General features: G+C 40.5%; 1 protein-coding gene across 2 annotated transcripts in view; it reads left to right on the forward strand.

Moving 5' to 3' along the window:
* The window catches only part of FBXO21 (F-box protein 21), a 36,720-nt gene extending 20,312 nt beyond the window's left edge, over positions 1-16,408 (forward strand). Inside the window, exons 10-12 of one of the 2 annotated variants that reach the window (XM_032800028.2) lie at positions 7,056-7,246; positions 9,307-9,464; positions 12,481-16,408. In XM_032800028.2, the coding sequence (XP_032655919.1) occupies positions 7,056-7,246; positions 9,307-9,464; positions 12,481-12,659 (528 nt within the window). In that variant the 3' untranslated portion in view covers positions 12,660-16,408. The remainder of the gene's footprint in view (positions 1-7,055; positions 7,247-9,306; positions 9,465-12,480) is intronic. The other variant, XM_075060077.1, reaches the window with a different exon arrangement.
* The last annotated feature ends 4,839 nt before the right edge of the window (positions 16,409-21,247 follow it).

Raw genomic sequence — 21,247 nt, forward strand, 5'->3', positions numbered from 1 at the left:
CTTTTTGTAGTCATCACTGCATATCTGTGGATAGCCTCTGACCTGAGTCAGAAGTTAGGATTTCCTGCCTATAATTTTGTTTTTTTTCATTTTAACTTGGACTTTCAGGTTCTCTTGATATATCTGGTACTTTACTTCTGCACCAAGGGTGTATGTTTTTAGGTAGACTTAAACAGCCGTAGAGCTGTAAGATACACAAGTGTTTTACCAGTTATAAACTAAAACTGTGTTTTGGTGCTCTCAACCCTTTCCCACTTATTTTCACAATAAAATAACTGCAAAAGGAATCCTAAGCATGAGAATAATGGGGCTGATGCTTCAGTCATGCCAATCAAGGCAGGAGACCAAATAATTTGACAGAGAAAGGACCTGGACATACAAATTGTCTAGGTCACTCAAGCCTTCCATCAAGCTGAGAATAAAGCACATAATTAAGGAAACCAAGTAATTACATTGAGCATGTTATATGCAGCTGCACTGTAACAACTTAGCAAAATTCAAGTCATTATCAGTGAAGGGGGATACCTCTTAAATCAAAATAAATGTAAATCTCTACTCATCAGGGACTCACCATTGGAACTTATCCCCCACCCCCACTGAAGATAGCTCCATTCACTGCTTTAGGGCTCTGCTGCCAGATCTTTGATTGTTCTTCAGGGCAGGAACAGTTGCTTCCTATATGATGGTGCAGTGCCTAGAACAATGGGCCCCAATCCTGGTTTGATTATGGATAATAATACGTGGCTGCATATTCCACAGATATTGTCAATCACTTCTGCACAGCAGAATGTTACCCAGCGTAGTGATTGTCAAAGTGACATGATGAAAGTTAGTGGCTAAATTAAGAAGGTCATTATGTGTACTGTGGTTTTTCTTGTTCATTTTCTGGAGTCAAGGGGAATACAACAAAACAAGATCCCCAAAACTCTATCGTGTCTTTATTTGTAATATCCTTTAAAAATCAAAATCCAATAGCTGCATGTTCGGATTATAAAGACTGTACGAAAGGAGCTCAGTCTTTCAACAACATTCTCTTCATTCCTCTTGCAGTTGCTTCAGCAACTTCTAAGCAATCTCTTCTCTCTCCCTCTCCTCCCCCCCGCCCCCCCCCCAAATTTCTGTCTTAAGTCTCCATGGACTTCAAAGTGACCACCTGTCCATTACCAATTTGGTAGTATATAAAAACACCCTTTTCATTACAAAGACACGTGATCTGACTACAAAACCGTTGATTCAAGGCCCATATAACTAAATTCCTCTTTGGCAGGCATGCTTCAGTGAGCTTGGGTGGTATAGCTAGCATGAATGTCTACCTTTGTATAATGTTCACCAAGCTTGCCGATGTCTGAAGGAAATATCAGATTTAAGAGATTCACCCACAAATAAAATAGTACAAGCTAAGAGGCATGACAGATGTACTGTGACATGGGACAGCTAAGCTTTATGATTCAGAGAGCTACCTGACAAATTCTCTAGACCATCAATTTACTTCCTCTCACACCAGTAATTTGAAGGTTTATGGTAGATTTATTTTCAATTTCCACTTTACTATCCTGCAATTTGTTGATCTTAAGTACAGATGATGTCCTTAAGTTGTGTTCTCCATATCACTAATTTACTGCTCCAGATTTGCCAAACATCTTGAAAATCCTCAACCTTCTCGGTTATCATTGAGGATTTCTTCATTGCATCCATCTGTGCATGTGTTAATTCCAGACTTCTGGACCAGGGATCTGTTGCTGGCACCTGGAAACAGCTGACAGAGAGCCCAGCATCTTTCTCCAGCCGAGAATGTACTTTCAACTCATCTCTGTGGTGTGGAATTTTTATTTTTAAGGGTTCCTTTTTAGCAAAGTGTCCCTCCAGCATAGAAAAAAATAAACCAACAACAATGGAGAACATCACGTGTAGAAATAAATGTGAAATCTTAAGAGCAAAACAGAGCTAACCAGAATGCATGTTTTACTATTGCTTAAACTTGTACCTTATGGAAATGACTTAAATCACTAACCTGAATTAATTAAGGATAGACAATTGGAGAGTGCGTATAAACAACTGTAATGCCAGATGAAGAAAAGATCCCTTTCTTTTGGTGTCACTTGATGCAGAGGAAGCTTTTGATTAAATGTAAAGTTCCACAGTATTCTAAGTCATGTCCCATATGGACTTTGGCCCCCAGTTCCTTAAATGGATAACTGCTCTTTACACTAGCCCAAAAGCAGCTGTGTGAATTAATGGGTTTAAATCTCTCTGCTTGAATTACACAGGCAGGGTAGGTGGGGTATATTCATTTTCTCCTTTACTTTTTGCATTGGCCATGGAGCCTTTTGCACAGAGGATAAAGAATAATGAATCTATCACAGGAATAAAACTTGCAGGAACACATGAGAAAATAGCTTTATATGTACTGATGTAATATTTTAATCTAAACCAAATATGTCCCTAAAACTAGTATCTAAAGAAATCTGAGAGTTTGGGAAACCCTCTGTATTAAAGTAAGTTATGCCAGATCTGAAATATTGGCTATAAATTTGCCAGACTCTGAGAAGTCATTCCTCCAGAAAACATTTGAATACAAATGGGCAATAAGTCCTATAAGATACCTGGGAATTCAAATCTCAGACATCCTAGAAGAGCTGTAAGATTTCAATGTCAAACTGGAATTGCAGTAAATGGGGGGTGGGGGGAGCTGGAGTGCTGAGGGAAATATGCAGTTTTCTTGGTTGGGAAGAACAGCCACAGTGAAAATGAACGTTTTGCCAAGCATAGTCTTGTTTCAAAATCTTTCTGTAATCATCCCAATAAAACCTTCACAGGAATACAGAGGAGACTGTTAGAATTTATATGGAATAAGAAAAGACTGAGTGCTGATATTTTGTACAGACCTTTAAACAGGATGTACTAGCTGTTCCCAATAGTCAAGGGTACTAACATGCCAGCCAGCTCAAAGCAGTAGTGGATTGGTGGTGCCCTCACTCAGCCAAACAGTGAGGTTTTTATTGAACAAGAAAATTGTGGCAGTGCAGACATGGCTAGGCTACCATGGATAATAAATGTTTAAAAAAATCATACCCTCCAGAAATGTGTACTTACCCTTAACAAAGGGTACTCCAGAGTTTGGGATAGAACTAGAGAGAGGCTCTTTTCCCTCACCAGTGATACCCATTGTAAATAATCCAGACCTTAACCCAGATTACAAACTATAAAGCAGGGGTCAGCAACCTTTCAGAAGTGGTGTGCCAAGTCTTCATTTATTCACTCTGATTTAAGCTTTTGCTTGCCAGTGATGCATTTTAACCTTTTTAGGAGGTCTCTTTTAGAAGTCTATAATATATAACTAAACTGTTGTTGTATGTAAAGTAAATAAGGTTTTTAAAATGTTTAAGAAGCTTCATTTTAAAATTAAATTAAAATGCAGTAATCCTCAGACCGGTGGCCAGGACCTGGGCAGTGTGAATGCCACTGAAAATAAGCTTGTACGCCGCCTTTGGCACACGTGCCATAGGTTGCCTACCCCTGCTATAGAGCCTTAAAGACTGAGTGTGCCATGTTGGCTGGCTATTCAGTAAAGACACTTCTCTAACTTAGGGTTTGGGTACACTTGCAGCTGTACAGCGCTGGGAGTTAAAGCTGTCTTCGTACAGCTGTGTAGGGAAAGCGCTGCAGTGTGGCCACACTGACAGCTACCAGCGCTGCAGTGTGGCCGCATTTGCAGCGGTGTTGGGAGTAGTGCATTATGGGCAGCTATCCCAGCGTTCAAGTGGCTGCAGCGTGCTTTTCAAAAGAGGGGTGTGGGGTGGAGTGTGAGGGAGACGGAGAAGAGAGTGGATTTTTGGAGCTGACACTCTGTCAGCTCCCTGCCTTGCAAGTTCTAAGGACTTAAAGATACACAGCACCAACCTTCAATCATTTTAAAAGTTTCGACCCCTTCCCCCACCCCTCTCTCATTCACTAAATGCAAATAGCCTTCAGACCAGATAAGCAGCTTTTCCAAAACGGACCTCCCCTCCGGGCTGCTTCTCTCCTCAAACAAACACTAGCTGTGGACATTCATCCCCTTGCCTGCCTCTGCTGGAGCAAACAGTAGCTGTGTTTGTTTTTTAGATAAGCAGCTCCGGGAGCCCCCGAGTTCACGACAAAACAAAGAGTGTAATCTTTACTTAAAAAGCATTATGGGAAGCTTCCGGAGGTCAGTTACAGCGTAGTAAGATTAATCACTGTTCACGCTGGCACTCCAGCGCTGCAAGAGCAGTGCGATAGTGGTTATTCCCCAGGCCGAGGTGGAGTACAGCCCGCGCTGTAGCCAGGGAGATACAGCGCTGTATGTGCCTTGCCAGTGTGGATGGGGAGTAAGTTACAGCACTGTAAAGCCGCCACTAGCGCTGTAACTCTAAAGTGTAGCCAAGCCCTTAGAGATGAAAAATTAAGTTTAACTGGCCCATTCTTCCATGATATCAGTACTTTCAAATGAGGCATTATTTCTCAATTTCTCTGTCTTATACAAAAAGCTAACTTTAATACAAGTAATGGTGTCTGGTCAATTAGGAAACAAAAATATATATATAACTAATTGATATCAATCTTTGCAGGCAGCTTTCCTAACCCGAAAAAGGTCTATGTAGGACATGCTGTGAAAAGGATCTGGATAGAAAGATTGCCCCAGAGGGATAGGATTTGATCTGGAAAAGAGGATCAGCAGCCTCAGTCTATAAAGCAATCAAAATTTCTCTAAAATGCCGTTTCAATGGTACCTCATGCCAGTCAGGTTAATATATGCGTACTTATAATATATGTATGTAAAATATAGATTGAATGAGGATAAATGTTTGAAAATTTGTGGCAGATGTGCAGATTTCATGCATATATGGTGGACATGTGCAGTCGTTAAAGACAACTGGATTGCAATTCGTAACCAAACGTTACAAAGTGTTGAATATTTATTACCAAATGGTCCTTTGGTAATCCTCCTTGGACTTCCTAGCGGAAGTGGTGACAGAAAAGGAAATGAAGACTTAACTTCTTATTTGCTAGGCTACTGATAGTCTCTCAATAGAAAAAGAAATAGCACAACCATAGAGGAATGACTCAAAAAAATGATGTTCTGGTTATGGAAAAATTAATGCACCAGTTACATCTCAATCTGGGACAGTTCCTCAGATTTGTCACCTAAAAAGAATGGCTCAGGTTTGGGAATCTCCCTCACATTCTCAGCTGTGAAGACCGATGCAAAGAATTCATTTTGTTTCTCCACAATGGCCTTTATTGTCCTTGAGTGCTCCTTTAGCATCTCGATTGTCCAGTGGCCCTGTTGGTTGTTTAGCGGCTTCCTGCTTCTGATGTACTTAAAAATTTTTGCTATTTACTTTTTGAGTCTTTGGGTAGCTGTTCTTCAGATTCTTTTTTGGCCTTCCTAATAATAATTTTATATTTCATTTGCCAGAGTTTATGTTCCTTTCTATTTTCCTCAGTAGAATTTAACTTCCACTTTTTAAAGAATGCTTTTCACCTCTCGTTGCTTCTTTTACTTTGTTGTTTAGCCATAGTGGCACTTCTTTGGTCCGCTTACTATGTTTTTTAATTTGGGATATACATTTAATTTGAGCATGTATTATGGTGTTTTTAAAAAAATTTCCGTGCAGGGATTTCACTTTTGGCACTGTACCATTTAATTACTGTTTGTTTAGCGTCTTCATTTTTGTATAGTTCCCCTTTCTAAATAAGGTTTAAAACAAAAATTGAGCAGGTTGTTTTTTAAATAGCAAAAGATCTGAAACAGCTTTGATCACTGTGCCAGAACTCTGCTTTTCCAGAGATCTCTTGCATTTGATGTTTCTGGCTGAGACATTACTTGGGAAATAAGACCTTGTGTCCTATGAAGCACATTTGACCAAAATTAGGTAGCAGGGGATCTTGAACTATGCAGCACTGCCCTCCAAGCCCTCTGCTCATTACTTGTCTAAGTATTTTTATCCCCTCATTCATGGCCTGTCCCCTCTCTGCCTCTTGAGTCAGTATATGTCAAACAGATCAATGTTTACTCTGATATTAACTTGTTACCCTATCCCAGATTTTCAGTGTTCAGTGTCCTGCAGGCTGTTGTAATGAAAATGCATAACCATGTTGCAGAAGCTATTAGGGGGATACTGGACAGGGGATAATTGAGGTATTTGACAGCGGCTGAAGTGTGTAAGTCAGTTTTTTGTGTTTTAGCAAATAGTAGGCAGATAAGGCTTTTGATACTAGAAAGGGGATATGTGTCCCATTCCCTGACCCTTTAAGACAAATCAGACTACTTAAGTTGACTTGGGCCCCGCTGAGTATCCCATTTTTGTAACGCATGTCTGTGTAATATGTTTCTACAATAGTCTCACAAGGGTGGTCTGGTAGTCTAGCAACAACAAGCTCCCACCATCTCAGAAACCTTGTCTGGGATCCTGAACCCTTCTCCTAGCTCTCAACGGTTGTATGGCTTATGAGTCATAGTAGGACTTTCAGGAGTGTACCTCATGTTTTGCAGCCCTGACCTGAGAAATTAGGTGTGACATTAGTTGGCTTTGAAGGGACTGTCTCCAGTCCTTCCAGCTAAAAGGCTAGTGACTGTATTAGTGGGCATTAAGGGGGCTTGTAATTAGAAACAACTCTGAAGGGCTCTTTGGCTCTGAAGTCTAGAGCAGATGATGGTTTTTGAAGAGCTGGCTGGTTGCGGGGTGCTGGTTCCCCACTTTAACTTGCTAAGCTGCAATAAAAGGCAACTGATAGGTTAAATATTTTCCTATTATTACTTTTCCGGTAAGTAATTACAGTAGTTGCCATGTGCATGTTACATGATGCTGAATGGGAAGGGAAGTAGTCTCTGCAGTGGTGGATAGGTCGCAACTGGTCCAAAATTTGTAGCAAAATGTGGTTCACCTCACGGAAAATTTTGAGAACCCTGATCTGAAGAGGAGCGGACATCTAGAATCGGGCACTTAAGCTCTGTGGAGAAGATAGTTGTTTTTTAAAGCTACTGTACAGACCTGTTTATAAACATAGTTTTCTTTCTCTCACTGCTGAAGGTTCTGGACATCCTGCAGCATGTTCAAGCGTTGGATCCATCCCAGCATGGGGCAGTAGGGTATTTAGTTCAGCATACCTTAGAGCATATTGACCGCCGTAAGGAGGAAGTGGGACCTGAGGTGAAGCACCGTTCTGATGAGAAGCACAAAGATATCTGCTTTTCTATTGGGCTGATCATGAAACACAAGAGGTAATCAACTCTGAACCTTTCAGTGCCCAAAGGCTGCCACTGCAACACTGTGTTCTTGTTTATATATGGAATGATGTATTCAGCTGCTTCCTTTTTACTGCAGTTAAACATCATTTTTATTACATGCTAAGGAACGGTTTGAGATGTGCCTGAGAAAGAACGTACTGCCCCATGTGTAGTTATGTATGTATCCTTTTAGAGATATGAAGCCTAACTTCTGTATACTTCACTGTCCTTTGACAGGTCGCAAGTGTGTTGTCCATTTTTTGCTTAGTAAGAGGACCATGAAGATGAGCCATCTGAACCCTAAGTGTTAATGTACTAGTGGGGATTCTATGGCTAAGCTCTTGAAATAGTACTGACAGCAATGAATATATCTCATTGTTTTTTCTGTTCTTGCTCTTCTGTCCTCTTTGAAGGGACAGTGGAAAGGAACAGCAAAATCTTATACATCATCTTTCTCCCGTAATATCTTCCCTCATTCACTGGAGACTTCATTTTTCTGTTTTTACTTTTTGGGGGGTGTGACCTGCTAGTGATGTGCTGCCTTTCTGGCCCCTGTTCCTGATAAGTGCACGAGGAACAAATTTAAAGGCAGAGACGGTAATTTTGACTTCTCATAGGATATCACACAATCATGTATAATGCTATAAAAATAAAATAGGTTTTATATTCCTGGAAACTCTTTGCCCAGAATCCTATGGTCACATGGCAGGAATGGACAATAATTGTCCCTCCCAATACAATGATTTCTAAACTGGGTGTTAAATGTAAGCTACAGGTCAGTTTGCATTGTAATAGGGTTGACTGCAGCATAGCAGCTAAATGTGCTTTTTTTCCCAAATCTATGCTTAGAATGCATCTTTTCTCCTTCCCAAATCTTAATTTTTCTGTTTTACTGTAACTTCACTGTAGTTTTCAAGTTTGCTTTAATCTGTGCCACATACTGTTTGTTTGTCTTTTAGTATTTAACTCATGATTTGTATTTCAGTCATTTTGGGAGTTAGTTAATTTGAAGGAAACTTTACAAGGTCTGTTGTATAAATTTACCAAGGGTTGTGGTGGATTCTCCATCACTGACCATTTTTAAATCCATATTGGATGGCTTTCTAAATAATCTGCTCTAGGAAATATTTAGGGAAAGTTCTCTGGCCTGCATTTTATACAGGAGGTCAGACTAGATGATCACAATGTTCCCTTCTGGCCTTGGAGTGCATGAATCTGTGTACTTCTATGACAGCAAGGTGTTTGTTACCAAAGAAGATGGGATTGGGGGCAGTATACACGAAATACATACCTGAGGCTCTTACAAGCTTGTACTTCACCCTTTAGAAATTGTTGTAACCTAATTCTGCATAAAAAACTTCTTTATTGGAATTTGCCCTTAGGCTAACAAGTTGTGGCATGATCCCTTATGACCATTTGCCGCAGAATAAGAAAGATTTATGGTGTATGGGTTGTGAACTAGTGGATGCTGTCCTGCTCCAGGTATTCAAATACTATGGTGAAGGATAGGCTGGAACTGATCAGCCATTGAGTAAAGGGAAAGAAGGTGTCAGCATCTCTGAAGTGTTTTGGATGGGTGTGAGGCAGGAACTGTGGTGATAATGATTATTGGTTTATCAGCAGAGATGGGGAGAAAATGGCTGTGTTCAGTTAAACAAATGTGAGTTTGCTTTAGTCAAAATATTTTCTTTGACCAGAGTTAAAATACAAGATGACTGTTCCAGTTCCCTCCTATATGAAGGAATATTATAAAAAGATCTCTTTGAACAAGTCTCCTCAGGTGGCTTGGATTAGAATTGGCACCATGAGAACTCCATTAATTTTTTGTTCTCAAAATGACTCTTAATTGGCTTTGTCTTCAGTTTGAAGGTGGAACATGAAATTCTTAATCTGTTTCAATTGACAGTGTTCTTTATACAGAATCTTTCCCAGAAGCTCATGAGTGCCAGCATGCAGCTCCCATACCCTTTAGTGGCAGTCCTCCTCTCTCAAGAAGAGTATCTAGTTGTGCACCTTTCCAAGGTTTTGATTTTTTTTAATATACTTCTAATTAGATATGGCTATAACTGTGTCATCTATGGCTGGGATCCCTCCTGCATGATGGGACAAGAATGGATTAGAAATATGAATGTGCATAGCCTACCTCATGGCCCCCATCAACCTTTTTACAATGTGCTGGTGGAGGATGGATCCTGCAGATACGCTGCTCAAGGTGAGCAAATAAATCTGTCTGTAGATGTGATCTGTGTGCATTTCATTTTCATGTTTGTGTATGGTATATCAGATCGGTTATGCTTACTATTTGAACAGTGTTAATATTTACACTAAAGTTATATAGCTACTAAATCACTAGTGCTTATTATTTAAACAAATGTACTCTGAAACCAAGATTCAAGCAAGAAGGAAACTGATATTCAAATCTTAAGTTGACCTACTTTGCTTCTGAATGCCCCCATAACTTTTCTCAACGAGATCAGGACTGCTAGGAATAAGTTAAAAGTTAACTTCAGTGTAACTTGCCACCCTCCAGTTTTATTTTGAAGTACCTTTAATAGTTTACATGATGATAGCAATCAAAGTTTTCATCAGTGTTTTCTTATTTGGGAGAATAAATCCAATTTTTCACTTAAATCTGAAAATTATTTGGTGGTATTACAGTTGATGTAATTCTGTAAGGGGCCTCAGAACAGTCTGAACACATACCAGGTGAGTTTCATTGTCTAGGCAGAATATGTTAAGGATAGAATTTTAGCCTTAACCCTGAATTTCTTGGCTTTTGTGGGTTTTTTCTTTTTTGTTTTTGTCAGGTTCTTAAGGAGATTTGGACAAAAATCAGGAGTAAAGTAATTGTGTAATGGAAGACTTTCTTTATATGATCACTATGCCTTTTATAGAAATTGTTCTGGCCATAATGCACTGTGCTGTATTAAAAAAAGAAATCTTGTGGTGGTCAACATAAAAATATTGAGTACTAGGAACTTCTGCATTCTAATCCTTCCTGTGATGCTAACTTCTCTTCTGATCTTGGGTAGATTACTTCACTTGTCTTCTTCTCACTATCTATATAAAATGGCGACAATACCTTTGTCACAGGGTGTTGTAAAGATTGATTAAATGTTTCTGAAGCACTTTGATTATGAACACTTATTTTGACTGATTATGGTTCAGCTTTCACTAGAGGGTGCTCTCTAACATAGTTTGCAGTACAGTACATGAGAGCAAGTTTCAAAAAATAAATTTAAAGGTCAGATACACTTGTAGCTGTAAAATACAGGGAGATTGGTGGTTCTAGATTTCCCCAAATATTTTACTTTGCACTTGGTAGTCCAAAAATAAGTATTACTTGGGATTCTTGAATCTGTGCCTCTGCCCCAATGCTTGTGTGTTTATGAAGCAGACTTTGGAAGGTCCTGCATTTTCTAAGAAGCAATATTTTCTTCTCTCTGCACACACTGCCATTAGGATGAGAATGAAGTATCTGCCCTGGTATCTTACCATAAATGTTATGGTCTCATCTGTTTCACTTTTTTTTTTTTGTAAACAAAATTAGTAACTATAGTACTGGTTGGTCGCAGAGCCCAAGTTCTCCTACATAAGCTGTGGGCTGGTACTGTTGTCTTGATTCTAGAGCACAATCTTGTATGCTACAGTTGTTTTGTCCTTACTTGCCATCACGTATCTCCCTTGACCACCCACACTTCCCTCCCTTCCTAACTGCGTGCAGGTCACTTTTTGCTTGTTGCGTCAATTTCAGTTTTGTGGTTTGGAGAGAGAGAGAGGGATTTTGAGGGGGAGAATTTCAAACAAATGTATTTTGTTTTTTAAAGTTTTAACAGTTATGGTTTATATGGTTTGGGTCACAACTAACTACTAAATACATTACCAGTAATTCTAAGTGGTTTTCACCATATTGCTTGTGACCGATCAGTTTAATTGTTGCAGGGCTGGCTCCAGGCACCAGCATTCCAAGCTGGTGCCTGGGGCGGCAATCTGCAAGGGGCAGCAGTGCCTGTTGTTTTGCCCCCAAGCAGCGCACCGAATTGCCGCTGCAGATGGCGGGGGCAGTCTGTGTACCCTTAGGGTGGCACGCGCGTTTCCACGGTGGCAGCAATTCAGCAGCAGCTTCTATCTTTAGCTATCCGCGGCGGCTTCAGCTAAACATAGAAGTTGTCGCCGAATTGCCTCTGCCGCAGAAACGCGCCTGCCGTCCTAAGGGCACACTGACTGCCCCCGCCATCCTCGGCGGCAATTTGGTGCGCTGCTTGGGGCGGCAAAAACTGTAGAGCCAGCCCTGAATTGTTGCTAGTTTCAGAACTAGGGATGGATGGATTGTTGTGGTGGTCTCGGCATCCTCCCCAAGCACCACAGATAAGCCAGACAGTGCTATGCATAGCTTGTATCAACCCATATTCCAGTTACTGCCAAGTATATGTTACATCACTCAAGACCTCCACGGGGATCGTACATCTGAGAGTCACTAATTGGCCACTGCACAGTAATGCTGCTTTACACAAACGAGAGCTTTTTCTCTGACCGAATAAATTAGAGTAGTAGGCATTTGGTTCATCTTCTTACTATAGCACCATTGCTTCTGATTTTCCTTTAATCTCTGTGTGTGCAATGATTAAATGGTTGTTTTAAAAATGGGAAAACATGAAAATACTGTGATGGTAAGGAATAAACATTCACTTCTTTAAATGGTAATCTCGGTGTGCTAGACATAGCCCAAATGTCAGCTGATCCTCAGGAGCCTTCAAGGTGGAAGACACAATTCTTCCTTCATGCATGTTTGAGACACCTGACTTCTCCTTTGCTCTTCAAACAATTTGGCAGTTTGTAAGGACCTCTTATGGGAATTGGCTTCCTGACTGTGGGAGTTTGAGCCCAATTGTGTAGATTCTGCATAGGTGGAGTGCCTACTGAACTCCCACATGTCCTTGTTCTCTCTTCAATATGAACCATTTACTTCTCTTCTGCACAGTGAACGGGTATCTATTAATGACTTCACAGCCAACAGCCAGTCAGCATTCTGACACTCTAGTTTAATTCCAGCAGTGCTGTTCTCAGACACAGTAGTTTGGTAGTAGTATAAAAAATATCAGCTTTGCTCAGAAAACAGAGCAGGTGAAACCCTGAAACAGAAGACTGACTAGCTGAAGGCAGAGCCAAAAAGCTTCTTCATTGCTGGGCGTTAGTGTGCTGATAACTGCTTTTTCTTCTCTCTACAGAGAACCTGGAATATAACTTGGAGCCTCATGAAATCCCTCACCCTGATATCGGTCGTTATTTTGCAGAGTTTACAGGCACTCATTACCTGGCAAATGCAGAGCTGGAGATTAGGTATCCTGAGGATTTGGAACTTTCTTGTGCAACAGTCCAAAAGATTTACAGCACAGTCAAGGAATGAGTGTAACTTGATCACAAGGACAGAAGAAAGTTTATCACAGCTGCTGCTGTATCCTCTTTGTGGACAGAATTATGGAAGCTAGTTTTCACAATGATCTTCAGGCATATGCCCCGGGAATTGCTTCGTATTTTGTAACCTGTGAGATCGCGTATGTCTAATAACAACTCGGTTACCATCTGCCCACACTAGTCAATTAATATGGAATGCATTGGTATTCCAGACAAGGTATTCATTATCCTAAAGTGACAATCAAAGTATGAAGTGTATTGTCCCCTTGAGCACTTGCATTTACCACCCGTGTGTTTATGATCTATTTTTCATATTTAGGTTGTGAGCATGTTATGACTGTAGCTGGAGTCTGGAATAATCCCATGTTGTGGATAAGGATTGATCATACTTGCAGTATTTTTTTTATATGTCTATTCTGTGTATGCAGTAGCTTTACGGTCTCTCTGAAGTTCCACAGTTGTTTGTTTTCCTCAATTCTGATTTTTCTCTTACCGTGAAAATTAGTGTTGTAAGCATTCAAATGCTGAAATCACTTGTCAGCTTCGGCAATGGCACTGAAACTTTGTTGAACAAGAATCATGAGGCACCATATGATGGTGAGTTCAGCAGTAACTTGAATGGACCTCATACATGTAACGCTTCCAGCTGTTACAGATGCACTGTTGAATCATTTTATAGAAAATAAGATCCTGGCAATTTTCTCTCGCCAAGAACTTCTTGTTGGGACCCTGATTCCTACCTGTACTTTTTCTTCCATTATATCCCCTTCGTGGTGTTAAATTTGTGATATGGCCATATATGTATTTTTCTACATGTCTCCTCTTATCTGATTGAAACTGTTAAAACTTGTAGTTTGAACCACCATCCTGTGATGGCAAACTGTTGTTATCTATACTGTCAGATTGTGATTGTGCCATGAAAGCCAGTAGATGCCAGCGTCTGGGAAACAATACATGGAGAACTTATTTCCTATATCATGATGCCTTCTTTCTTTTGATCAAAAGAAAAATGCCCTTTGAAGGGAAAAGAGAAGAGGCTTTGTCCAAATTCTGACTTCTGCAAGGGAGGTGCTTCAGAAACTGAGGACACTTAAATTATAATGAGGCTGCTGCCATAGAGTCTGCAAAGCCTAGAAAAATAGTACATAATTATTTTCTTTTAGGGTTACATAAGAATTAGATGTGAAGTTGCAAAGTATTTACAAAGATATGGAATAGTTACAGTACTTTAGTTTCTAAATTAATAACTCTAGGCAGGCTGCAGTCATTGTTTCTAATTACCGTGTGGTTACATAGTTATAGGGAGAAGACTTAGTTATCCTGCCCTGTAGAGTAGAATGACACCCTTATTCTTGAAGCACCTGTCTTTTTAAGGTAATAGTTGATTTGCACGCAATCTTGTGTAAATATTTAACAAGCAACTTATACTTTTCACAGTAAAGTTGTCATGATCTGCAAGTTCCTCAATGCTTTAAAGAGGGAGGAGAAAAAAACCTATTAGTGCTAATAAAAAGAAAAGAATAAAATTACACTACAATACATTTTCTGATAATCCCAGCTGAATTAAAGGGGGATTTAGTTACAAAGTTTGTCACAGATTTAAGAGTTATGTAGTTAAATACCTGTGCAAACTTCAAACTAAAATCCAAATGTCTGTCTTTAAGGGGTTGGAAATGTAATTTTTAGGGCATATCCTGAAAGATTGCCTGTGTTTGGAGGGACTCTGCTAGTAGGGTAAATGAGGAAACACTGCCTTCAGTTTTAATTTCTTGGCTGTTGTGCATCTGACTCTTAAACATATAGTAGAAAGAGGCAGTTGACTAGGAGTCAGGATTTCCAGGTTCCCAGCTCTGCCACTACCCACTGTGTGACCTTGGGCAAGTCACTTCTCTCTGCCTCACTTTATCATCTGCAGAATGGATGGTCTAATATTTACCTGTTGTACCTCCCATGGGTGTGTTGCTAATGTTTGAAAAGTGCTTTGAAATCCTCAGCTGAAAAGTGCTTTATAAATGCAAACTCTTATTCTGCTATTGAATATCAGTGGTACACGTGCAATTAAATTCCTACACAAGCTCTGGTCAACATCGTGTTTGTGTGACTGGGTTTTCCTTTGCTTTTAAAGGTAACATTAAAACAAAATTTTAACCTCAAGTTATAACTGTAAATATGTATTGACACACTTTAAATCTAGGCTATAATTTAGTGATACAAAAAATGCGCTCGAAAGTAGCCCCTATAGCCTGTTTGTGTACATTTTATTTGGGCACTTATATATTTTTTTAAAAAGTGGATTTTGGACCTGATGAAGCATAGCAACTGTTCTTGACCGATTCCACAAATTTTTGACATAGTCCCTTGTCACACTTACTGTGTATCAGTTTGTGAGGTGGAACCATTGCAATGTACTACTGGATACAAGTATTAAAAGTGAGTTATGTATAGCTACTTTTCAAACAATTGTTCCACTGTTAGCTTGTGTCTATATTATAGACTAGGTTGATCTTGTCCAGAGGTTCTCAAGCTGGGGGTCAGGACCCCTCAGGGGTCATGAGCTGTCAGCCTCCACCCCAAACCCTGCTTTGCCTCCAGCATTTATAATGGTGTTAAATACATTAAAAAGTATTTTTAATTGATGTGGGGGGAGTCGCACTCAGAGGCTTGCTATGTGAAAGGGGTCACCAGTACAAAAGTTTGAGAACCCCTGAATTTTTTTGTCTATACAATGGACGCATCTGCAGAATTCCTTGTGAATCATAGGATCTGTAGAACACTTCTGCAAATCTATGAACTAAAACTAGCAGATTTCTATGGAGGTTAGAAGGAGAAATACCTTTGTGTGGGAAAGTTTAGCCCAGATTGTGGTTCTGCTCTGCCATATGAGTCTGTAAAAATGGCATTATGTGACTATATGTTCAGTTTTCTTTTTCATCTGGACTGAGTTTAGGAGTAAAAAATAACTTTCTAACTTCCAGTCCTACACACCCAGTTTGGGATCTGAGTCAAGTTTGGGTTCTTTTCTTAGATATCACTAGTGAATAAGGTTCTGTAGGCAAAATTGCATCCTCAGTGACACCCATGTGATCCCATTGCTTTCCATGGGGTTGCAGAAACGTAAGTGATTGGAACTTAATAAACAATTCTGTTGCACAAGAATCAATTGTTCATTCTTAGCTTCATTGATTCTGCACAGCTAACTGGAGTAAAAAATAGTGTGAGCTTATTTTAATCACTAAAGTGGTCAGATCTGATTGTGTTTACACACAGATCTGATAAGTCAAGTGCCATTTTCATAGCGACTTCTTAGAGTAGAACTGTATTTCACCCAGAGTATATCATTAGTAGATGATGATTCAGGAAAATGAAAGATCAGGGCCTGGGGGAAGAGACCATTGACAGGATTTATATGTGTATAGGGTCAGTCTTGCTTAACTTGACAGATCACTTCACCTAGATCATTTTATCCTGAATAAATTACATCCAAAGCCAAATTCTTGAGTTATAACTTCATACTCAACAAAAATCTGCCTTTAGAATAGTCAAAACACCTTTCTAATATGGGAGACACCTTCCAAGATATAAAACAGCTGAGAGTTGTCTTGTCCTATGAAGTGTTCGATATGTCATCTGTAGTAATTATGTACTTGTTAAAGGTACAAGCTGCTTTTCCTAAAGCAACATTAGGCTTTATGAATTTGCCATTACAAATTGTATTAAAGATTCTCTTGGTTTTGTGGAGTTTCCGTTCTTGTAATTTGTTCCATTCTGTTAAGCAATTCTACATGTCCACTTCGTTCCTTTTCCCTATTCAGATTTTTAGTAGCCTGTATCCCATAGCAAAATATTACTCATGTCCTATTGCAACTTTTCTCAGTCTTAGTGGGGGGGAAATGAATGTCATATCTTGATTATTATTAACACTGCTTGCATACACACCTAAGCAGAGGCTAGATTGAGCTTCCAGAACTGTCAAGAAAACTTTCTAGAATGGGCACAATACTTACATGTCCACGTTTAATACACAGATGCTGATTTAGGAGAAACAAATATTTTACTGGCCTATCAAAATTAAAATGATTCCAGGTGTGTTTTGTGAGTGCAGCTCTTCGAAGCCATGTTAGATATATCAGTTATTGGGCATGGAGAGACACAAGGGGTTAATCTGACATCTAGGGAACGTCTGTCCAACTTTATGGATCTTGTGCAAGGATAGGTTCAGCATCAGCAGTCCCAAACCACCTCCATGGGGGTGTGCATTTTGTAGAATCTTTTCTCAGCTGCACCCTTTTTGTTTCAGAAGGACACTGAGTCTAGAGTTTCTGATTCTCTTGAGCTATTCTTTTTGAGTGACTTCAGCCGGTATATACAGGCAAAATAATATCTAAGCTGGTCCTTTACCAGGTCTCTGAATAGCTTGCTTCTGGAAATATGGCATGTTTTCCAGAGAAACTGGAAGTCTGTCTGTCTTGTGTCACCCAACTTCGCTCCATCTCCTTTCCGCCAAGTAAAATGGATTTCTATACCTGTCCAGTCTAGTACCAAAATCCTGTTCCCTGTGGTTAATATATACGCTACGTTTTTTAAGAGTAGAGTATAAGGAAGCTGCACTTCCTGCTGCAGCTAATACTGTCCTATTCCTTTTCATCCTGTGTTTTGTGGATATTAGAAGGAGGCTTATATTTCAGGAGGATAATAGGGACCAGTGAGGTGTTAATTGTATTAAAAATATCAAGGCTTTTGGCAGTGGAAGATAATGCAATGAAGATTGGGGAGAAGAAAGGAATGGGAGGATAATGAAAACTAGGGGAAGCAATGTATATTAGGTGCATGATTTATTATCTTCTGCTGGTGGATGATAAATCTGCTTGGGTCATCTTCAATCCATATTGGGTAATCCATGTGGGTATTCTGCCCAGTTATCAGGTTCACTGTCTTTAGTATATGACTGCTCAAGTCATGGAAGCGCTGAGCTCCAGGCACAGGTGGAACTGATCATCTATTTCTACTGCTCTTTGGGGTAAGTATGAAGTCTGTTGTACAAGGTCGTACTCTTTCCCTTACTCCCAAGACACTTAGAGACCGAATGCTTTGTGAAAATAAAAGGCTTTTGTCTTTTTTCCAACTTCCTCTTGAGAAACCATAAAATTCTTGGTGCTGAATTCTCTGGTTTACTCTTATATTGATTTGTCTGATGGGACAGGGCACTGGACACTTCAGTTCTGGATGCTAGTACTCAAATTGCTATGTAACTTTTACTTCCTGGTACATGAAGATGATGGTGAGTAGATATGGGGGATGTTGAGACTTGCCTGCAATCGCCTTGATTCTTGCCAATGTTTCACTTGTACAACACTGAAACGTAGTATTGCGTGTCTGTCGTCATGGATCGGGAATGTTCAATACCTAATGACTCACGTGGGTCTCTAGGTGCTCTGGTTTTTCCCAATTTGTATTTCTCCTGAAATTTTTTTTTATTCAGTGTGTGGACACCTTTTCCCCCCAGGTGCTATGGCCCTTATGACTTGGAAAATCCCAATAAAATAAATTGATTAAACATATGGCTATTTGTTTTTATTCTAAAGCAGACCACCTACCATGTTACAAACCAAGAGGCTTGTGGGATTTTAAAACAGATTGCAAAGGGCTGTTAGGAACTTTTTTAAGAGTAAAGAATGCCATAGGCAAGAGAGGCCCCCAGGGCTTTCAGAAATAGAAGAAACCATCTGATATGCTGCTTTCTACATTCTCTGGTATGTCTGATTAGGAATATAAAATGGGGTTTTTCTACACCGTGGACAGGAGTTCCATTTTAACATTAAGCTCAGTTTTCTAAAGCATATGCTTGAGACCAGGGGTCTCCAAATTGCAGCCCAGGGCTTCCATTTGTCCAGTCCGCCAACCAACAGGGGAGAAGCGAACAGCTGACTAGGCACGCAGAGCAGGCCGGGGGAGGGGCTGCCAGCAGCAGCTCACACGGCGGCAGCACAACTGAGCTGTGCACAGGGGTGAGTGCCCCCGGGAGCCAGTGTTCCCCCAAAAGGGGAGCCAACTTAGGGGAGAGTTGCTGCTGCAGCCGAGCAGGCACAGCCTGCTGCCTTAGAGTAAAAACACAAGCCAGACGCTTAACTACATCTTCAAGAAGATGGAAATTAACACTTTCATAATGGTTAAATTTTAACTACAGCACTAATAGAACCAAACAGTATTTCTATGATACAAATGTGAGTTTTTAGAAATCAAATGAAAAAGAAATGATTTTTAATGTATTGACATATTTTGTGATTTCACAGTACCTGCATCGATTCACTTTTATACCTGATTTTAGAATTTAATGCAACACTGACAGAGTAGTGTTTGGTTTTTAATGATTTTGAATATATTTGCATATATTTAATTTCTTTCACAGTCACTTCGGCCCACAAAGCCCCTTCAAAAATTTAATATGGCCCTTGTCTCATAAAGTTGAGACCCCTGCCTTAGACCCGTAAAACAAAGCAGCTTACCAGTGTCCATGGCTGGCCTGTGTTTCTAGATTCCTTGTAGAATCCTCAGCAATTTTGTCTTGATGTTGTGTTTTGGGGTTCTTTCCTTCCCCACCCCACTGGCTACGATCGTACACAAAGCCCAGTTCCCTCTTCTAGCACCGGGACTAAAGGCAGGAATGGGAAAGCCATGCTTCTGACTATTGCTTGTGGCTCTCCAAAACTCTACGGCCATCCTTGCTGATTTTCCTCCCATCCCTTGCATTTACCTTCTTGTCTCAACGGCCATACTTTTCTGAAGTAGCCCTTAAGGAGCTGAACAATGCTGCTAATCATTTTTAAAAATCATTTGCACCAGGTGCACCACACCTAAGCTGGGGAGGGACCATGCACTCTTCTTGCTGCTTTTTCCTACAGGTAAGTAGGTGGATGATTTACTTAACAAATGTAAATTATCAGAGGGGTGGCCGTGTTAGTCTGGCTCTGTAAAAACAGCAAAGAATCCTATGGAACCTTATAGACTAACAGATGTTTTGGAGCATGAGCTTTCGTGGGCGAATACCCACTTTGTCAGATGCATCTATTCAGCCACGAAAGCTCATGCTCCAAAACGTCTGTTAGTTATAAGGTGCCACAGGATTCTTTGCTGCTTTTACAAATGTAAATTAAACTCATTTGAAAAAATCTCAGGGCAGAGGAGCAAACACATCATTGGAGATCAGTGGGTGCTTTATGCTTTTCCATCCCGCTCCTTCGCAAACAAAGCTAGTTGCAATGATTTGCATTTGTCACTCTTGGACTGCATGACTGTAATTCACTGTGTGATAGAAGCAGTGTTCCAGTTGTCCAGAAGGTGGCAGCTAGCCTTCCGACTGTGAATAGCTGCCATGGAAATGCTTGTCTCTCGTGCTCCAGATCCCTCTTCTGGCTCATAGGGCTTGTCTCTTTTATGGAGTTTTGCACTGATATAGCTACAACAATGCATGTTCCCAGCATAGGCACCTTGTACTTGGATGAAGTGTTGGCAAGCAGTGTAACTTGTACCAGTACAAGTCCTGCTTTATGCTAGCATAACCCATCTAAGCTTGGAGGTTTGCACTGGTATAAAAATCCCTAATGTAAGCAACGACCAAATGATATCCGCAGTCATGTCTCAATCCGGGACCATCTGCTCTTCTGGGATGACCTGGCTGTAGAACAAACTTCCGAAGGGAGGTCAGAGTGATCCAGAATCTGACCACTGTTAGGCACATTGTAATACCTTTCGTTTTGAGACCGCTTTCCCATTGTAACCAGAATGGTGGAGGTCTAGTGGTGGCATATCTTTAGAACAGGCTCCTATGCCAGGGAAGGACGAAGAACCAGAAGACTCAATGAAATCCACCAAGGAGTACGATTTCCTTCTTTAACAATGTAGCTGCAGGGTGCCTAATGGGTTTTGACTCTTTGATGCATCTCTTGCTGACTCACGTCTTGATGGTAACTCTCAGCCATACTATGTCGCTTTGTAACTTTAAATATTTTTACGCAGGTTGGTGGCATTATCTTATCTACCGTGTACAGAAATTCCCCAATCTGCCTCTTTCGGTCACTTACTTGGCATTGTTTATGCTGCCTTTACAAACAACTCTTTAACTTCTTGTCCTGGCAACCGTTGTGGGTGGACATGTTGATGCTGAACAGCAAGCGCTGCATTCAGGATTGGGATCCATGAACTCGGTTTAGCGTCTAAGAGCTGTGCTTTTATTCCAGAAATGTCTAGGAGGTGGACAGACACATCCACAGCAACTCTTACACACTAATGGAGGGAAGAGGTGGGGAGGGGGAGGAAAATCCACTCATCATTTAAACAGGATTCTCTTTAAAACCCATCCTGCATTTTCCTTTAAAGCCAAGTGCTCCAGCGTGGCAGACCTGCATGTGATGATGTCTTCCCAGCTGTGTGGTATTTTTGTCTCTAAACTTTCAGCAGTGTATGAGAAGTGTTTATGGGCGTTGTCCCTTTATCATGACACAGTCCATGCAGCAGTCCAGGTCTTCAGAAGCGGAAGGCCCTTCAGTCGCTCCGGATCTTTGGCAGCATTTCGGCGGCGGGGGA

This window comes from Chelonoidis abingdonii, chromosome 22, assembly GCF_003597395.2.
Source record: "Chelonoidis abingdonii isolate Lonesome George chromosome 22, CheloAbing_2.0, whole genome shotgun sequence".
NCBI classification, from domain to species: Eukaryota; Metazoa; Chordata; order Testudines; family Testudinidae; genus Chelonoidis; species Chelonoidis abingdonii.